The following is a 15,262-nucleotide window of genomic DNA, read 5'->3' as shown; positions in this document are numbered from 1 at the left end:
GTAAGCGCAGAGATGTAAGCGTGATCCCGGTGACAGCGCACTGCGGAATATGTGACAACGAAAGGGCGGGCGGGTTGACTTGTGTAAGGGATTTTTGTCGGGCCCGAACATACCCTAGGAATTGCCTCCTTCGTTGTCAGGGCCAGGATTAAAAACCGGGCGAGCAGATGACTCAGTGGTAATGAGTAACTGGGCTCTGATAGTCCATATGGCACCCTTATCAGGGCCCCTTGGCAAATCTGAGTCTGTTAGAGCTTCTAAAACTGAATAGATGCCAAATTAGGAAGATCAACGTGGGGCTTACGGAGCACTGGATGTTCGATTGTTACCTGGACAACATTGGACTTGTAGGGGAGCCTACGTACATCGGGTCTTTGGCGTTACTTAGCTGGTACCGGGGAAGGTGAAGCAACTTAGGGTAAACAGGGTTCTATTCCATACAAATTACCTCAATTTAATAGAACTCCCAATTAACCTTAAAATAAATGTGTAGTAAACACTATAAAAAATTTAAAATCGATTTAAACGTATTTTTATGTAAATGTAGTGTTCCCAAGATGCACGAAAATAAACATACGTCTAACGTTGAAATAATAGTGGGCCAGGAGATGACACAACTCCTTATCAGTAATACGGCCGAGTCGCCCCTGCTAATCTGTAAATTAGGCAACGCCGCATTTATCAACGATTCAAACCTTTTACACGTACTGTTGACCACATTCAACTTTTCTTTAAAAATACTGAACTTTAAATTCGTAGTGACGTGTCGGAAATACAAAAAGAAGTTAAAATATGAAATAATTATAAAAGAGTTTGTGTATTAAGAAGATCACGTCAGTTAAAGATGAATTTTAACGCCAATACAGGGGCAAGACCGAGTAAGTTAATTATGGGGGTGAGAGTCATTTGTTGGAATGTAATTTGCGGTTTTTCAGCGTCTGTACGTAAAGTTAAGAGGGTTAGCGATGTAAATGCAATGGGTTACAACCCTTACCCCCAGCAGCCACCTGCAGCATACCAACCCAACAGCACACCATTAGCTCCTGCTGGTTATTCATATGAACCAACTCCAATAGGTAATTTTGTAGGTATGTTCGTCTATGTGTACAGTACAATCTTGATAGTCCGACATAAAATAGGACAACTGCCGGATTTCTCTCATGAATTTCCAGTTTTTTTTTACTATGTGCTTTTCAGTGAATTTTGATAAGTACGATCCAGTGCGTTTGAATTTAGCTGTTCCAGTGGATGTCCGGTTACTGTCAGAGATATGACAAAATGTTATAAAAGAAAAATTCTACATTCAATTTTGTATTATCTGTAATAGCCAAGAAAACTAATGAAATCTACCAAATTTCATATTCTCAAATTGTACTAAATTCTCTTTCCAATGGTATATCACATGTCATAGTGACCTAATCAATTAAAAACAAATGCTTCATAATAAATGACAACAAATCTAGAAATCGAAATGGTAAAGGTCTCAATTTCTCGATGTTATTTAAGCTCAAATTTTAGCTGTCTTTAGTCTATCTTGTCATTGGATTGATAGTAGCTCAATTACTTGTGAATTCAAATGATTAAGAGTCTTCTTTACCTAAGCGCAACTTTTTTACATTATACTGTATAGATGATTATAGCTGCAAGAGATAAGATTATATTCTTGCTTTGTCAACTCCTGTCTTGGTCCTTGGTTAGTTCCCACCGACACTGTGCAGCGGCGCCACTTGTTACACTCAAATTGTTGATTTAACGCCCGCCAAGATGCAGACTTTATTTACAAACATTATGATTTCATTTTTTGGGGTCATGTTTAGAAGTAACTTATCTAAAAAACTGTCGGTTTACTTTTTCCATAAATCGTCTTGATCGAGAGTAAAAAAATAAAACAGATTAGCGCAATAATCGGTGCGAAACATCTAATCTTTAAACAATCTGTATTCAGTTGCTATAAACTTAAAAAAAAAAAATAATCCGAACATTTTGTGGATAAAGGTCTAAATTTATAAAATAGTTCTTAACAAAAATTGTTTTTGTAAAAACAAATAGAGTTTTTATGGCGGGCGCTCTTATGGAAATTTACATTGGGTGCAGTGGGTACAGAAGACTCTTAACATGAATTAATTATTTTAAATACATTGCAATATCTTTTAATTCATGTTAAAAATGTTTAGATTACGGTAATCCCCAAGTGCAACAACAATATGCCACACCAACACAACCACAGTTCAACCCCCAGAATCCTAATATGGTGGGAGTTCAATTCAATCCATATGTGGCTAATACACCTTCCACACAAATGGGAAATGTTTTTGCGCAACCAATTGTTCAGGATATGGCATTTCAATATAGTCAGCAGGTAAGGGTATTAATCCTTTGATTTTTTACGAATTAAATTCTTTCTTTTTGTTGCCATTTGCTATCTGTTTTACACTTTCTTGTGGCAAGACAAAATCTCAGCACTAACACACCAGTTGTAGATTTTTGGTTAAATATTATGTCGACAGTGTTTCACAGTTTGTTGAACTCCTCTAATTTTGAACACAACAGATCAGTGAGAGCCAAATGAGATCTTTCTTTACAAGGATCTGTGAAGTTGTAGTGTCGACTTGAAAGGAATTAAGTTCCAAGTATCTCATAATTTTGTGCTCCTTTTGTACTAATAATTTAAAATGTGCTCATGAGGTTAATGAGTAATTCAACTTTTTCAAATGCGTCGACTAGCTTGAGCTAGGTGGCTATTGCGATCGCCGTTTTTTGGACATGTCAAAATTTCATCACATGTCAACATTTTAGGTCATATTAAGTAACTTTTAAAGAAAACAATTTTTTTCTATGTGTGCGTACAATTGTATGTTGGCAATTTTCCAAGACAACTGCTCGATAGATTTTGATCAAATTTGGGATTTCTATTGCTGTTGCACAAAACACCAGTCCAGTTAGGTCAAAGCAAATTAAAATAGAAACTTAGAACTTTATATTCTGTTGTCGTACCCAGAGCTGGGAGTAATTAGTATTTAAGTTCCATGAAAGTATCTAAGTTACTTCAATGTAACTTAGTTACTTGTAACTAGTTCTTTTTTTAAATAACTTAAAAGTATCTTGGAACTAGTTACTTTTACGAAGTAACTTGTAACTGTTACTTTAGGAAAGTAACTATAGTTACAAAAAGTAACTTTAGCTACAAAAAGTAACTTGAGTTACAAAACGTAGTTACGTGGCACGTGACTAGTGAGTTGAGTGACTACTGACTGGATATCACATGTTACCTGAAAGAAGAAACACTTTTATATGGAGTGCTGTTCAGCATGTTTTCGTTTCACGTTTGTAACATTTATCGATTCGCCAAGAAGAAACCACCTTTCAGACAGAAATTTCGAAAATGTAGTGTTATTAGAGACAAACGGCTATAGCGCTTGTTTCTCTCCAAGATAAATATTTTTTTCTACTGGCATTTTTATTATTCTGTTATTTTGTATTTTTGAGAATAAAGAAATTGTTATGTGTCCTTTTCATTTATACAAAATGTAACTTAGGAGGAACTTAGAAGAAACTAAGTTACTTTTTAAAAATAACTTAATTTATTTAGAAACTTAGTTACTTTTATATGAAAAGTAACTTTTTACAAGTAACTTAGATACTTTCTAAAAAGTAACTAGTAACTTGTAATTAGTTCCATTTTACAAGTAACTATCCCAGCTCTGGTCGTACCCATCCGACATCTGCTAAAAGAAAAATTCTAATATTGACTTAACATTTTTCAATGTGAGACACTTGGTGGCCTTGGTCAACTTCCAAAAATTCCAAAGAATCAACTACACAAATTTTTATTAACGCCTGACATAATTCTTTGATGCAGGCGGGCGACGAGTAAAATAAGAAATCTTAAAATTAGTTTCAGTTTTTTTCTTAACAATCCAAAAAATCCGATACAACTCAATACCGAACGATCCTTGAGATTTTCACACATCCATCATTTTTACAACACACCTTAAGGGGTTGATTCTGTCCCACTAGATCAGCATAGCTTGTGAAACAAATTTTTTGAACCAGCATTAGTTTCACCTTTACTCAAGTTGCCTACATACAAAATTTCATATTAAATAAGTAACATATTAACATAAAAATAATATCAATAAAAAATCGACTGCGCATGCGCAAAACAAATTTTTTGATTTGGCATTAGTTTGACTTTTATTCGAGGTGCATACATACATAATTTTATTTATTACAACACTCGCTCGCTGCGCTCGCTCGTGTCGCAAAATACTCGTGCGAAATAGGCTTCTTAGCACACTTATTATGCAATATACTATTAAATCTCACCAAATAAAAAATTGGGATTGCGCAAATAGAACAGTTGGGTGGCGCATGCCAGCGCTGGGATAGTTACTTGTAAAATGGAACTAGTTACAAGTTACTAGTTACTTTTAAGAAAGTCTCTAAGTTACTTGTAAAAAGCTACTTTACATATAAAAGTATCTAAGTTTCTAAATAAATTAACTTACTTTTAAGTTTCTTCTAAGTTCCTTCTAAGTTACATTTTGTATAAATGAAAAGGACATATAACAATTTCTTTATTCTAAAAAATACAAAATCACAGAATATTTCTATAGTAAAAAGAAAAAAATATTTATCTTGGAGAAACAAGCGCTATATCCGTTTGTCTTTAATAACACTAAATTTTCGAAATTTCTGTCTGAAAGGTTGTTTCTTCTTGGCGAATCGATAAATGTTGCAAACGAAATATAAAAATATGCTGAACAGCACTCCATATAAGATTTTCTTCTTTCAGGTAACATGTGATATCCAGTCAGTACAGTCACTCAACTCACTAGTCACGTGCCACATAACTACGTTTTGTAACTCAAGTTACTTTTTGTAACTATAGTTACTTTCCTAAAGTAACAGTTACAAGTTACTTTGTAAAAGTAACTAGTTTCAAGATACTTTTAAGTTATTTAAAAAAAGAACTAGTTACAAGTAACTAAGTTACATTTAAGTAACTTAGATATTTTCAAGGAACTTAAATACTAATTATTCCCATCTCTGGCGCATGCGCAATTTTTTTTATCTGTATAGTTGCTTGAGGTTTAAGGCAAATTTACTTACACAGAAAACTGGACATTCATATGTCCTTCGTAACAAGAATTATAAAAGAAACCCTTTTTTTTGGAGGTTTGGACAGTTTTGGAGGAAAAATGTTGAGTATTTACAAGGGTTTGTTTTGTTTAGCAAGAAACATAGAGACCACAAATTTAAATATCTGCTTGTTTATCTGGTCTAACTATAGATATAACATAACCAAACTAGAGACACTACTCCACTCTTATGTTTAATAATAACCAGTTGCCAATTTCTTGACAGAACAGCTTCCTAGCTCAATCCAAAAATAGCGCTTTTAGAAAAATAATAAGTTTAGCCAAAAACGTTTCCCATGAAAGTTTATTATTTTCCGATGTAGAATACGAATATTCAAGGATTTTACTTGAAAAAATTAAGTTGCCCTAAACTTTACCGTAACTGGTAGTCCAAAAGAAATGACCCTATGCGCCCTCGGCTACAGCCCATTTCGTCTCGTGTATCCAAATGTTTCTGGCTACTGACGTCACGCGGGGTAGTCTCGCGCACAGGTACGTTTTCTTGCTTCGCGGCGACCCTTGATTTTAAAGTGCTTACAGCGGACGTAAATATCAATATTTTGCACCCAATTTCTTTCTAATCGTTTTGTAATAATAAAATTTCTCAATTTCAGTTTAAAAAAAATGCAGAACCTGCCTATTACTACACTATTGAGCTTTCTTATAAAATCTAAGCTATTGACATTGAACCTTATGAGGAGTAACTTGTGGTAATAGCTAATGGAGGGATAAATACCGTCAATCTTGAAAGGAAAGAACTTAAGAAATTTCCTCTGTACAGTTTCAACTACAGTCTCGTGACAGTTATCTTGACCCGAACAAGGGTTTCATACCACACCTTTATTATACATAAAACTCATGAGCTGATTTTAACCAAAAGTCAACAAAAATGGTTCCCTATAGAATAACAAAAACCTGCTTTAGTAGATCACTGCAAACTTCAGTTCGCGCATTGCTTGTATTAACTGATGTATCATGTTTGAGGTTATATTGTATATCTATGGGTCTATGTAATTGAAAAGCTTTCAATGTGACGTCACTTGACCCTTTCGCATATGATGCCTATTCGTTCACTTAGTACATGTACGGTTGGTTATTTCTGCGCCACATCGATAGGTCAAATGACGTCACAGGCAGTACAGACCACTACCTACTGTGTTGCGCACTGACAAAGTGGGTTTATGCGCTTGCTCATCTACTTATTCTTTTCTGTTTAGTTAGCCAATACCGGTAAGGATATGGTAAAACAAGGACTGGAACAGTATGTGGCAGTATCTAGACTAAAATATTATTTTGCTGTTGACACAAAGTATGTGATTTCGAAGTTAGGTCTATTGTTCTTCCCATTTATGCATTCGGTAAGTCAAATTATCCTGATTTTGTACTTACTAATTGTCTAACCATTCAGGATTGGTCTGTCAAATATGAGCAGGGTGGTGATCCTATTCAACCTAGGTTTGAAGTAAATGCACCCGATTTGTATATACCCACCATGGCGTATTTTACATATATTTTAGTCACAGGTTTAATGCTAGGTAAGATTTTGGATTGTTTTTATGTATAAATTGCATTTTCTTTTAGGGATGCAACAACGATTTACACCTGAACAAATCGTCATGCAAGCATCATCCGCCCTGGCTTGGTGCATTGTCGAGTTGGTTGTGTACAGTTGCACGCGGTACATTATTAATTTACAAATAGGGTTACATACGATGGACTTATTGGCATACAGCGGTTATAAATATGTAGGGATAATAGCTATTATTTTAATTAGTTTAGTAAGTGGTCATAATGGATATTATGCTCTCTTTCTTTACGTTAATCTAGCATTGATGTTCTTTTTGATACGATCACTTACAGGGCCAATTTTACAAGAGAAACAGGTCCAATATTATGGGGAAGCCCCTGCGCCTAGAAATAAAAGGCGCCTATATTTTCTTCTTTTAATTATCATTAGTCAGCCTGCATTGTCGTGGTGGCTTTCCTATCATTTGCTACCTCCAAACACGCCTGTTGTTGCAAACAGATAATCGCAAAGTGTAAAATGAACGTAGTTAGTATGAATGTGTCTACAATGTAAATGACGTTTGACAAGTTTTTGCTACGCGGATGATTTTATAAAATCTGATACTGAACTTGTATGCTATTTAAGAACAACCCGTTTATTTATAACTTCCTACTTTGATATTAAAATAAGAATGGTTACCCGCATAGCTAATATTAAAAACTATGAGTATAATGAACATATTTTTTGAGGATTGTTTAATCTAAAATTTGTAAATAGATATAAATACATGCTTTTTGTAATAAAACCTTAAGTTTATTAATAATAATTTTGCGAATCTGACTTAATGGAATTTCCAAGTACGTCTGGAATTAAAATAGTTCCTTAAATGTCCCGTCTATGGCTCAAACTCTTTAGTCAGTAATAATTTAATTTTAGTGTTTTAGTGTAGGCAACATTAAGGTCAATGCACCATACAATTTAGTTTTCAAAACCCTTCTACCATTATGGTGTAGGGAAAATAAATTAACATATTCTACCAGTTAAAGTCACTATAAACTATTGTTTTCCATTTTTTCCTATCTCGCGTTAACTTCTTAGCCTCCTCCCATTCTATGCCTTGATCATGAAGTATTCTTGCTACTTTACCCCATGTTGTCTTTAGGCTTCCCTTTTTCTTATTTTGAATTCCGGTGTTCTATATGTGTTTCGCAAGCCGACTGTTTACCATTTGTCCAAGGGGTCCAAATAAGCATTTTAATTGATGTCTATTAGAGCTTTCACTTATTTTCTTACTAGGAATTCCATCGAGTTTTGTAACTCCCCTTACCTACCCTTGCAAGTGCTTCATTTCTGTGGCCTGTAGTCTGGTTTTTGCGATTCGTTCAGTATTGCTGTAACCCTTTGTAATTAATTGTTACAGTACTATCAAATCGATCAATTTAACGTTTGCAGGTTATATTTATTATTTACACATTAAGCTGGATTCACATGAATACGAAATCCGACGATACGATCATCCGAAATGCTTATGATTGGCCAATAATTTGAAATGTGCTTGACATTTCAAACTATTGACCAATCATAAGCATTTCGGATGACCGTATCGTCGGATTTCGTATTCATGTGAATCCAGCTTTAGACCAGTGGTTCCCAAAGTTGACTGGGCTCCGACCCATGTAACAAAAATTTACCAATAGTTTGGGAAATACTGAAATAGTCCCTTCAACGCAAATTCAAATTCCAGCGCGCTTGCGGTTGCGCAGTGCCACTGAGGTACCCACGGTGCAAGTGCATCAGCTAGCGGTCTGTCATGTGTTTTATACATATACAGGGAATTTTTTATAAATGCGAACATAGGAGTTTGCATGCAATGCAATTTCCCCTTTATTCATTGAATTTCCCTTATCACACATCAATCTATTGAGTAGTTCAAATGAGTAGTAGATAAAATTGAAAGCTGTCAATTTTTAAAAATACCGCCGTCCAATTTAATTTCGAAATCTGTTAGGTGATTCCTTATTGTACAAACAGAGTGGAAGCAGGTTTCTCGCTTTCCGCTATCTCGCGCCGATAGGAGCAGGTTTCTCGCGCTGTGACTGAACTGCAAATTTATCCTAAAGTTGCTATGGCCTCACATGACTTCTTTAATAAAATCTTACCGAGTGCTCTTCATCATAAGAAACTATAGAAACCGTTGCTGTTCATAGTCACGCAAGTTGCGCGTTTTGCTGGTGGGAATGTACCCGCGCACACCTCATAGATTGATGCGTTTTTTTTTAAATCGAACATAGGGAAATTACATTGCATACAAAAGCATATATAAAAATATTCACAGATTTCGCAATCCTTGCAACCATCGGAGACATTGGAAATGATAACCGTATAACCTATAAAGCCGTAAATAACCCTTTACTTATTCACATGGAATAATCTTGCTCCACTCGCTCGCAAGCTCGCTCGTGTCGCAAACGTAGAATAATAAGCGGCGTAACATGCTTGTAATACTATCACGGGCGATATGCGAGAATTTTAAATTCGAATTAACAAAACCCCTGCGCACCGTTAAGTAAGTAGGTAATGTGACGAAGAAAATTTAGAAGGGAAGGTAGAATCTAGCATTACGGCTCCAGCTGCTCTCGGTGGTGTGGGTGGTTCGAAGAAACTGAAAAAAACTGCTTGGAGAATTTAGGCGCCACTAATTTTTGTTAAACTTAGCCGTACAGGAAAACTAGAAAGCCTGCTCCTGGTGATCTGGAAATGCAAGACGAATATAACAAGGAGAAAATAGGAATATTATTTATTGTAGGGCGAATGATGGTGAATGAGAAATGGCAGTGGAACGATAACAGGAAATAAAGCAATAAAATCACGGAACGAGATCTCGTCTCACAGTAAGACACAAACTTGACTAAAATAATTAATTAAAGGGATGGTAAGATGACTGAATTAATGTATTAATGTTTTTTTTTAATAAATAAACTTAACGGCCAATCATAAATAAATAAAGGCGAATTGGAAGTGGCTTAGCTGTTGTTCCTGGCTCCTGAACTCGTCCAGCGGTTGTTCGGCAGATTCGGTGAGTAGGCCAGGGGCTAAGTATGGGGAAAATAAGGATAGGGAGGAGGGTAGAAGGGATCAAATGGAAAAGAAATGTGAGGGTATCGATAGAAGACTGAAGAGGACGACGAAGACTCAAGACGGACGACTGAAGACGAAGAGTTTGAAGCAGTACGGTACAGGTATAACAAATAAGAAGGAAAAAAATACAAAGCCCTAAAACAAAGACCCAAAATTAGAAAGTAAAACTATCACGAAAAGGATACTTACGAGATGGTGTGGGCCTTAAACGTAGAAACAATAATATTTTGTGTGCTATAATATTGGTGGTAGCAAATTAACGCTCGGATCCTAAAATGCAATGAAGAAATAGAAACGATACTGAGTAACACGAATACTTACAAAAGGGGTTGGAATCCGGTGAGCAAGAGGTAAAATCATTGAATTTATAACTATATCTAAATTTAATGGTTTCAGCCACCCGATGTGACGTCACACATTCAGAGTACTGGCTTTCTATATTACGGTGGCTTCGACATAATGCTCTTTAGAGGTGCCTCTGCAGAAGGTCTTACTCTTAAGTTGCTCTAGTTCTATGCTACTCCGGTAGTTACCTTACGAACTAGGAAAACTGCAGGAAAACCTAATTCGGAGTAGCCGGCAGAATGCTCGAAACAGGTCTAAGGAAATTCCCATCTCTGTTACAGATGACAAATTATTACCTCAGCCCAGGTACGAAGACCCGACCTCCGGCTTTATACCCCAACGCTGTACCATTGAACTGATGCAAAAATGAAGAATGAATAACAGAGTGGAATCAGGAATGTCTGATGATGCCGGACGCCCGCGAAAAGTAGTATCAAGATGTAATTTTGCACAGCACTGTTTCACAACTATGTGTATAGTTTGTACCATTGACTTTGGGTACGTTCCACTTAACGCCCGCAACGACCACGACGCTCGGCTGCCGTTCCACATAACGACCACAGTCATTATGGTCGCAATCGCGACGTCAGATATGACGTCATTACTAGCGGTCGTTGTCGTTGCGGGCGTTAAGTGGAACGTACCCTTTATATACTATAGACAAACGGAGAAATAGGGAAAAATGGCAGCCGCGAATATTTGCGTTAAATAGTGTGATGTACCCAAGTCGACAGCTCCCGCGCTAACGAAAGCGGGAAAAACACGAACTCGGAACAACTGCGTAGTAACACAAACCTCACACTCGACAATGTCCGGAACACCTACGTTGTGGAAGGCCAGGTTGCACTCACTCGTACCCATGCTAATTATCGGAAAGTCGGAACGCAAATAATACGCTTAATTGAAATTGAAACACAAATAAAGTTTATTAAAGAACTGATCAAAAGTGTAAAAAAATGAATCAAAAGGCCGAAAGACATCCTACAAATTTAGACAGAATACATTTAAAGCCAAAAAGTGCCAGGTTCCCCTAGAACTCATCGGACAAAAGAACCGTGCTAAAGAAAATTCCGACTCACTGTTCACAGAGGTGAAATCTAGAGGGAAAATCTGGAGAATGAGAGGTAACATTGGATAACGCTAAACACATTTTACAACACAGCTACAATAGTTATACAAAGAATAATAATCCGAGTAAGTAATTCTTGAATTGTACAGATTGAAATCTCACGTTAATGCAATACAAACTTGATAAGTTAAAGGATGGCCATCACAAATAGATTTAAAAAGCACCTTCAATCCTTTCTCATGTGTGAAAGAAACATTCCGAAGTCTCTTACATAAAGTGCATAAAATAAACATCATTAATTAGCCAGACCTCCTCCAATCTAGCAGGTATCTAAGATCCTGGATACGGTAACCTTAGACTAAAGTTGTCGTTCGAAATACATGCCGCTAAGTATCTTTATCACTCCGGCATATACCTCTGCAAGGGCGAAACGGTTAATTACACTCAAAAAAGGCTGATTCGTACACAAAGAATTGAAGTCGCTAATCAATCTAAATGGGTTCAAAACAAACACATGAAAATTGATAACTGGCCAATCTTCAACAAATCAAACAGGAACCACTTTTACATGAAAGCAAATTACACCAAATTTAAGAATCACTTTACCCTGCATTACAACTAGCTGAAGGCAACATAATCTACAATATAAATCAATTACAACTAAGTACATTACCTTTCTGTTACAATGAGCAGCACCCTTGATCACCCAAAGCAAAGTGAACTCAAACTCAAAGACAAAAATGAACCTGTGGGAGCTCGAAAAGCTAACTCGGCAAAAACTAAATCTATCCACCATTTTCTCCCTATACAGACTACTATTGTTATAATTGCTGACATTGAAGACTGAATACATTGTTGAATAATAAACCTATTGTTTTTTCATGGGAACGCTATTGAATTGTGGCTCGGTATCTGGCAACGGTAGCTTAAACGGTGTCTCAATATACGGTAACGGAACTTCTTGTTTGAAATTTGAAAGCAGACATCTCAATAGGCAACTTATTAAACACATTGCAATGCACGTACTAAAGATGACGTCAAATGGGACAACATATGAACGCTAGCAAATTTATGACGTTTCATTCCTTTAATTTTTGATTCTGTACATTTTTGTTTGAACTGCTCTTAATAGTATGACAAAGACCATTTACAAAATTTAAAGTTCTTAGCAACAATTTAATAGATATGGCCGATGCATAGCGTTTTTTTTCCAAATTTCAAAGGATTTGTGTAAAATTAATAGTTCCTTGGCGTCATTAAGGTTTGATGTGGTTTTCTGAGAACCTGTTCACATCGTGTGCAATTAAACTTTTCGATCGCAAAGTATATCAACTCACTCTTCCAGTAATGTACCTAATGTTATCAACTTCAATGTCCAAGATCGAGTTTTCTAATGACGACTGAAAAAATGCAGAAGATGAACATGATGGCGATTCTGAACATTTCGTCGAAGCAAACAACACCCACTCTTTCTTGACGATAAAGTATACTAACTTTTTAGTTAAATTTGTTCGAACTATGCTGAATTATATCCTGTAGTGGATTTAGATGCCGAAATCCATTCTTTTAAGGTAGATATTGCGGGCAACACGATATTTTGCCTCCAGAAATTTGTGTGTTGCCAGAGACTTGTAGTATAACTTTATGACAAACTCCTATTGGTCTTGATGCCATGGAGGTTTAGCTTTATGCAAAATTTGCGTTCTTACTAATCCGCGCTTGTCAATGTCAATACCTATGCACTTGTAGGTACAATAATTATTAATAACGTAATAACAACGAGAGTGGCGCTGCGACGATTTGGTGGCCCAGCTCCATACTAACATTTACAGCTCCATTTGTGTTGCCGTTTTTTATTTATTTATTTATTTATTTATTGTCCCTCTTGTTCTAGGCCCTCAACAGGCTTACGCCCAATTACAGAGTGACCCGCATAATGCTTTTTTAGAGGTGCCCGCAGAAGGTCTTAAGTTGTTCTATACTACTCCGGTATTTACCTTACGAATTAGGAAAACTGCAGGCAAACCTAATTCGGAGTAGCCGGCAGAATGCTCGAAACTGATCTAAGGAAATTCCCATCTCTGCCACAGATGAAAAATTCACCTCAAACCAGGTTCGAACACCCGACCTCCGGATTTATACCTCAACGCTCTATACGACTGAGCTATAAGCCTACACCGTTTGTCTATAGTGTGTAAAGTCAATGTTTGTACTAACCAGTTATTATAACTTGGAACGAATATTGAACAATTTTTGAACAAGCAGTAGTATAAAAGGGTGGACATCCAACTAGTTACTAAGTAAAGCGATCGCGATACTACAGCTTAAAAAGAACATTCTTAGATACTTTTGGTTCTTGTGATAGCATTGGTATAAGTAGCATATTGTGCTGATTGCACGTGCGTTGACAAACCACCATGCGCTACAGAATTTAAACCAATGTAAGTACTATTACATAGGTACCTAATATCATTGAATTTATAACTATCTCAATGCTAATATTAATCCGACCTTATTATGTTACATTTTTAAACCGTATTATGTACAGGGTGTAAATCGAAAAGTGGAACATAGGCGTTTAACATGGGAAATTACTTTTTCTTTGCGCAAACGTTTCCTAATTATTTTACGCAAAAATACTTCAAATAAGTTATAGAGATATAAATTCTGCATCTAAATCATGTGAAACGATTAATCTACCTCTTCTTGTACGCGAAAAAATTAATTATAAAGATTCTGTTTTCACGAGTTTTTAGTCTGAGTAGCCATGGACTATGATAAAAGAAATAGTTATTTGTTTCATTAGTACAAAAAATGTCAGTTTTCGGGACGAGGAAGATAGTTGCTGGACGACGCGTTAGCGGAGTCCAGCAACCTTCCGAGTCCCGAAAACGCATTTTTTGTACGAATAAAACATAAAATTTTTTCTCCAACCCCCTTTACTTCAAATTATATTCCAATTTAGATTCAGTTACAGTTTCACTACTATAGTATAAGAACTTCTCTGCTTTCTTGTCCTCACGTGTCATGCCACTCTAGTTTTTAGGTTAACTTATAACCTATTCGTTTTTACCTCTTACTTCTCACCTCTCGCGACTTTGTAGGGAGCAAATCTTGAGGTAGCATGTTCTGCCGTTTCTATAATCTCTGGCGGAGTGCAATCCATGTCGCTATCAGTTTCAGTCATTTTATTGTATACACAATTAATATTGTTATATTTTGTATTGAAATAAAAAACTTACCATACAGTTTTTTAATTAAAATTAATTGCAATTAACTTTTTCAAATTTTGAATTCAAAATGACAGATAATAGTGCAATGGGTCTGAAGTAGATGGCGTTACGCGCGACGGCGGGTTGTCTACGTATTAAAATTACGTTCACGGAATATGTAAATTACGTTACGGTTACACATGGTTTAAATAAAAATAGCGAGCGTAAATCATTTTCAATAGGTACATGTACATACGTATAGGTAACATCATTATTTGCATTGAATCTGCAAAAATATTTGATTTGTATGTATAGAAATATCTTACAACCTGCAATGTAAAACGATGTCAATGTGACATATCTCCGTGATTGTAATTTTTTAATTGGCCAACTTTCAAGGTCAATTTCTTTTTGGTACTAGGACCAAAAGTATCCACTTTTTGTACAGTTGCCATGGTGAAAGCGATTAATCCGCAAAACGTCAATTTTAGGTACCGAACACTGTCACAAAATAACGTCTTATTCAGGTGGTTGGAGAAAAAAGTATTTTTGTCCTAACTCGCAATAATCCATCATCACCTGTAAAGGTTTCATGACGCTTTAAATCGGGATCCCATGCTCTTTTTGCCATATATTCATTATCCTTTTTTCCGCTGCAGCAATCTCTTCTTCATTTAATTTAAGTTCACCTATAGAAGGTTTCTTTCGTAATTTTTCAATAAATTGTAGGGTCTACGGTAACATTCGGAGATTTTTTCCAAATTTATGACTTTTGATAAATATTTGAGGATTAGCTTGGCTACCATCATCAATCCTACATATATAAGTAGGCACAGCTGCAGCTTCTAGT

The 15,262-nt window shown here is 36.0% G+C and overlaps 1 protein-coding gene and 1 long non-coding RNA gene across 3 annotated transcripts; one reads left to right on the top strand and one right to left on the bottom strand.

The window, feature by feature from the left end:
- The first annotated feature begins 688 nt into the window (after positions 1-688).
- Positions 689-7,687, top strand: LOC116158826 (protein YIF1B-B). Of its 2 annotated transcripts, none has more exons than XM_031471673.1 (6): positions 689-878; positions 936-1,076; positions 2,175-2,359; positions 6,359-6,499; positions 6,550-6,676; positions 6,723-7,687. In XM_031471673.1, the coding sequence occupies exons 1-6, from the start codon at positions 845-847 to the stop codon at positions 7,169-7,171; spliced, it is 1,077 nt and encodes a 358-aa protein (XP_031327533.1). In that variant the 5' UTR covers positions 689-844; the 3' UTR covers positions 7,172-7,687. The 2 variants fall into 2 exon arrangements, with proteins under 2 accessions (XP_031327533.1, XP_031327532.1); XM_031471672.1 differs by having other exon boundaries at positions 936-1,088.
- A 1,563-nt stretch (positions 7,688-9,250) lies between these two features.
- On the bottom strand, positions 9,251-11,921 carry LOC116158847. The gene is made up of 3 exons (XR_004142834.1): positions 10,108-11,921; positions 9,976-10,056; positions 9,251-9,921 (listed from the first exon to the last, which is right to left on the bottom strand). It is a non-coding gene; the product is annotated as an uncharacterized LOC116158847 (long non-coding RNA).
- Positions 11,922-15,262: the final 3,341 nt, after the last annotated feature.

This window comes from Photinus pyralis, unplaced genomic scaffold (genome assembly GCF_008802855.1).
Source record: "Photinus pyralis isolate 1611_PpyrPB1 unplaced genomic scaffold, Ppyr1.3 Ppyr1.4_LG1, whole genome shotgun sequence".
Classification (NCBI taxonomy): domain Eukaryota; kingdom Metazoa; phylum Arthropoda; class Insecta; order Coleoptera; family Lampyridae; genus Photinus; species Photinus pyralis.
The sequence above is the reverse complement of the archived record's forward strand: the minus strand, read 5'-3'. Positions and strand labels throughout refer to the sequence as shown.

Excerpts from the sequence above, each read along its gene's own strand:
- LOC116158826 (XM_031471672.1), top strand. The coding sequence starts at position 845 with ATGAATTTTAACGCCAATACAGGGGCAAGACCGA. Across the intron at positions 879-935 it reads CAATACAGGGGCAAGACCGA|CGTCTGTACGTAAAGTTAAG; the intron begins GTAAGTTAATTA and ends GCGGTTTTTCAG. Across the intron at positions 2,360-6,358 it reads CATTTCAATATAGTCAGCAG|TTAGCCAATACCGGTAAGGA; the intron begins GTAAGGGTATTA and ends TTTTCTGTTTAG.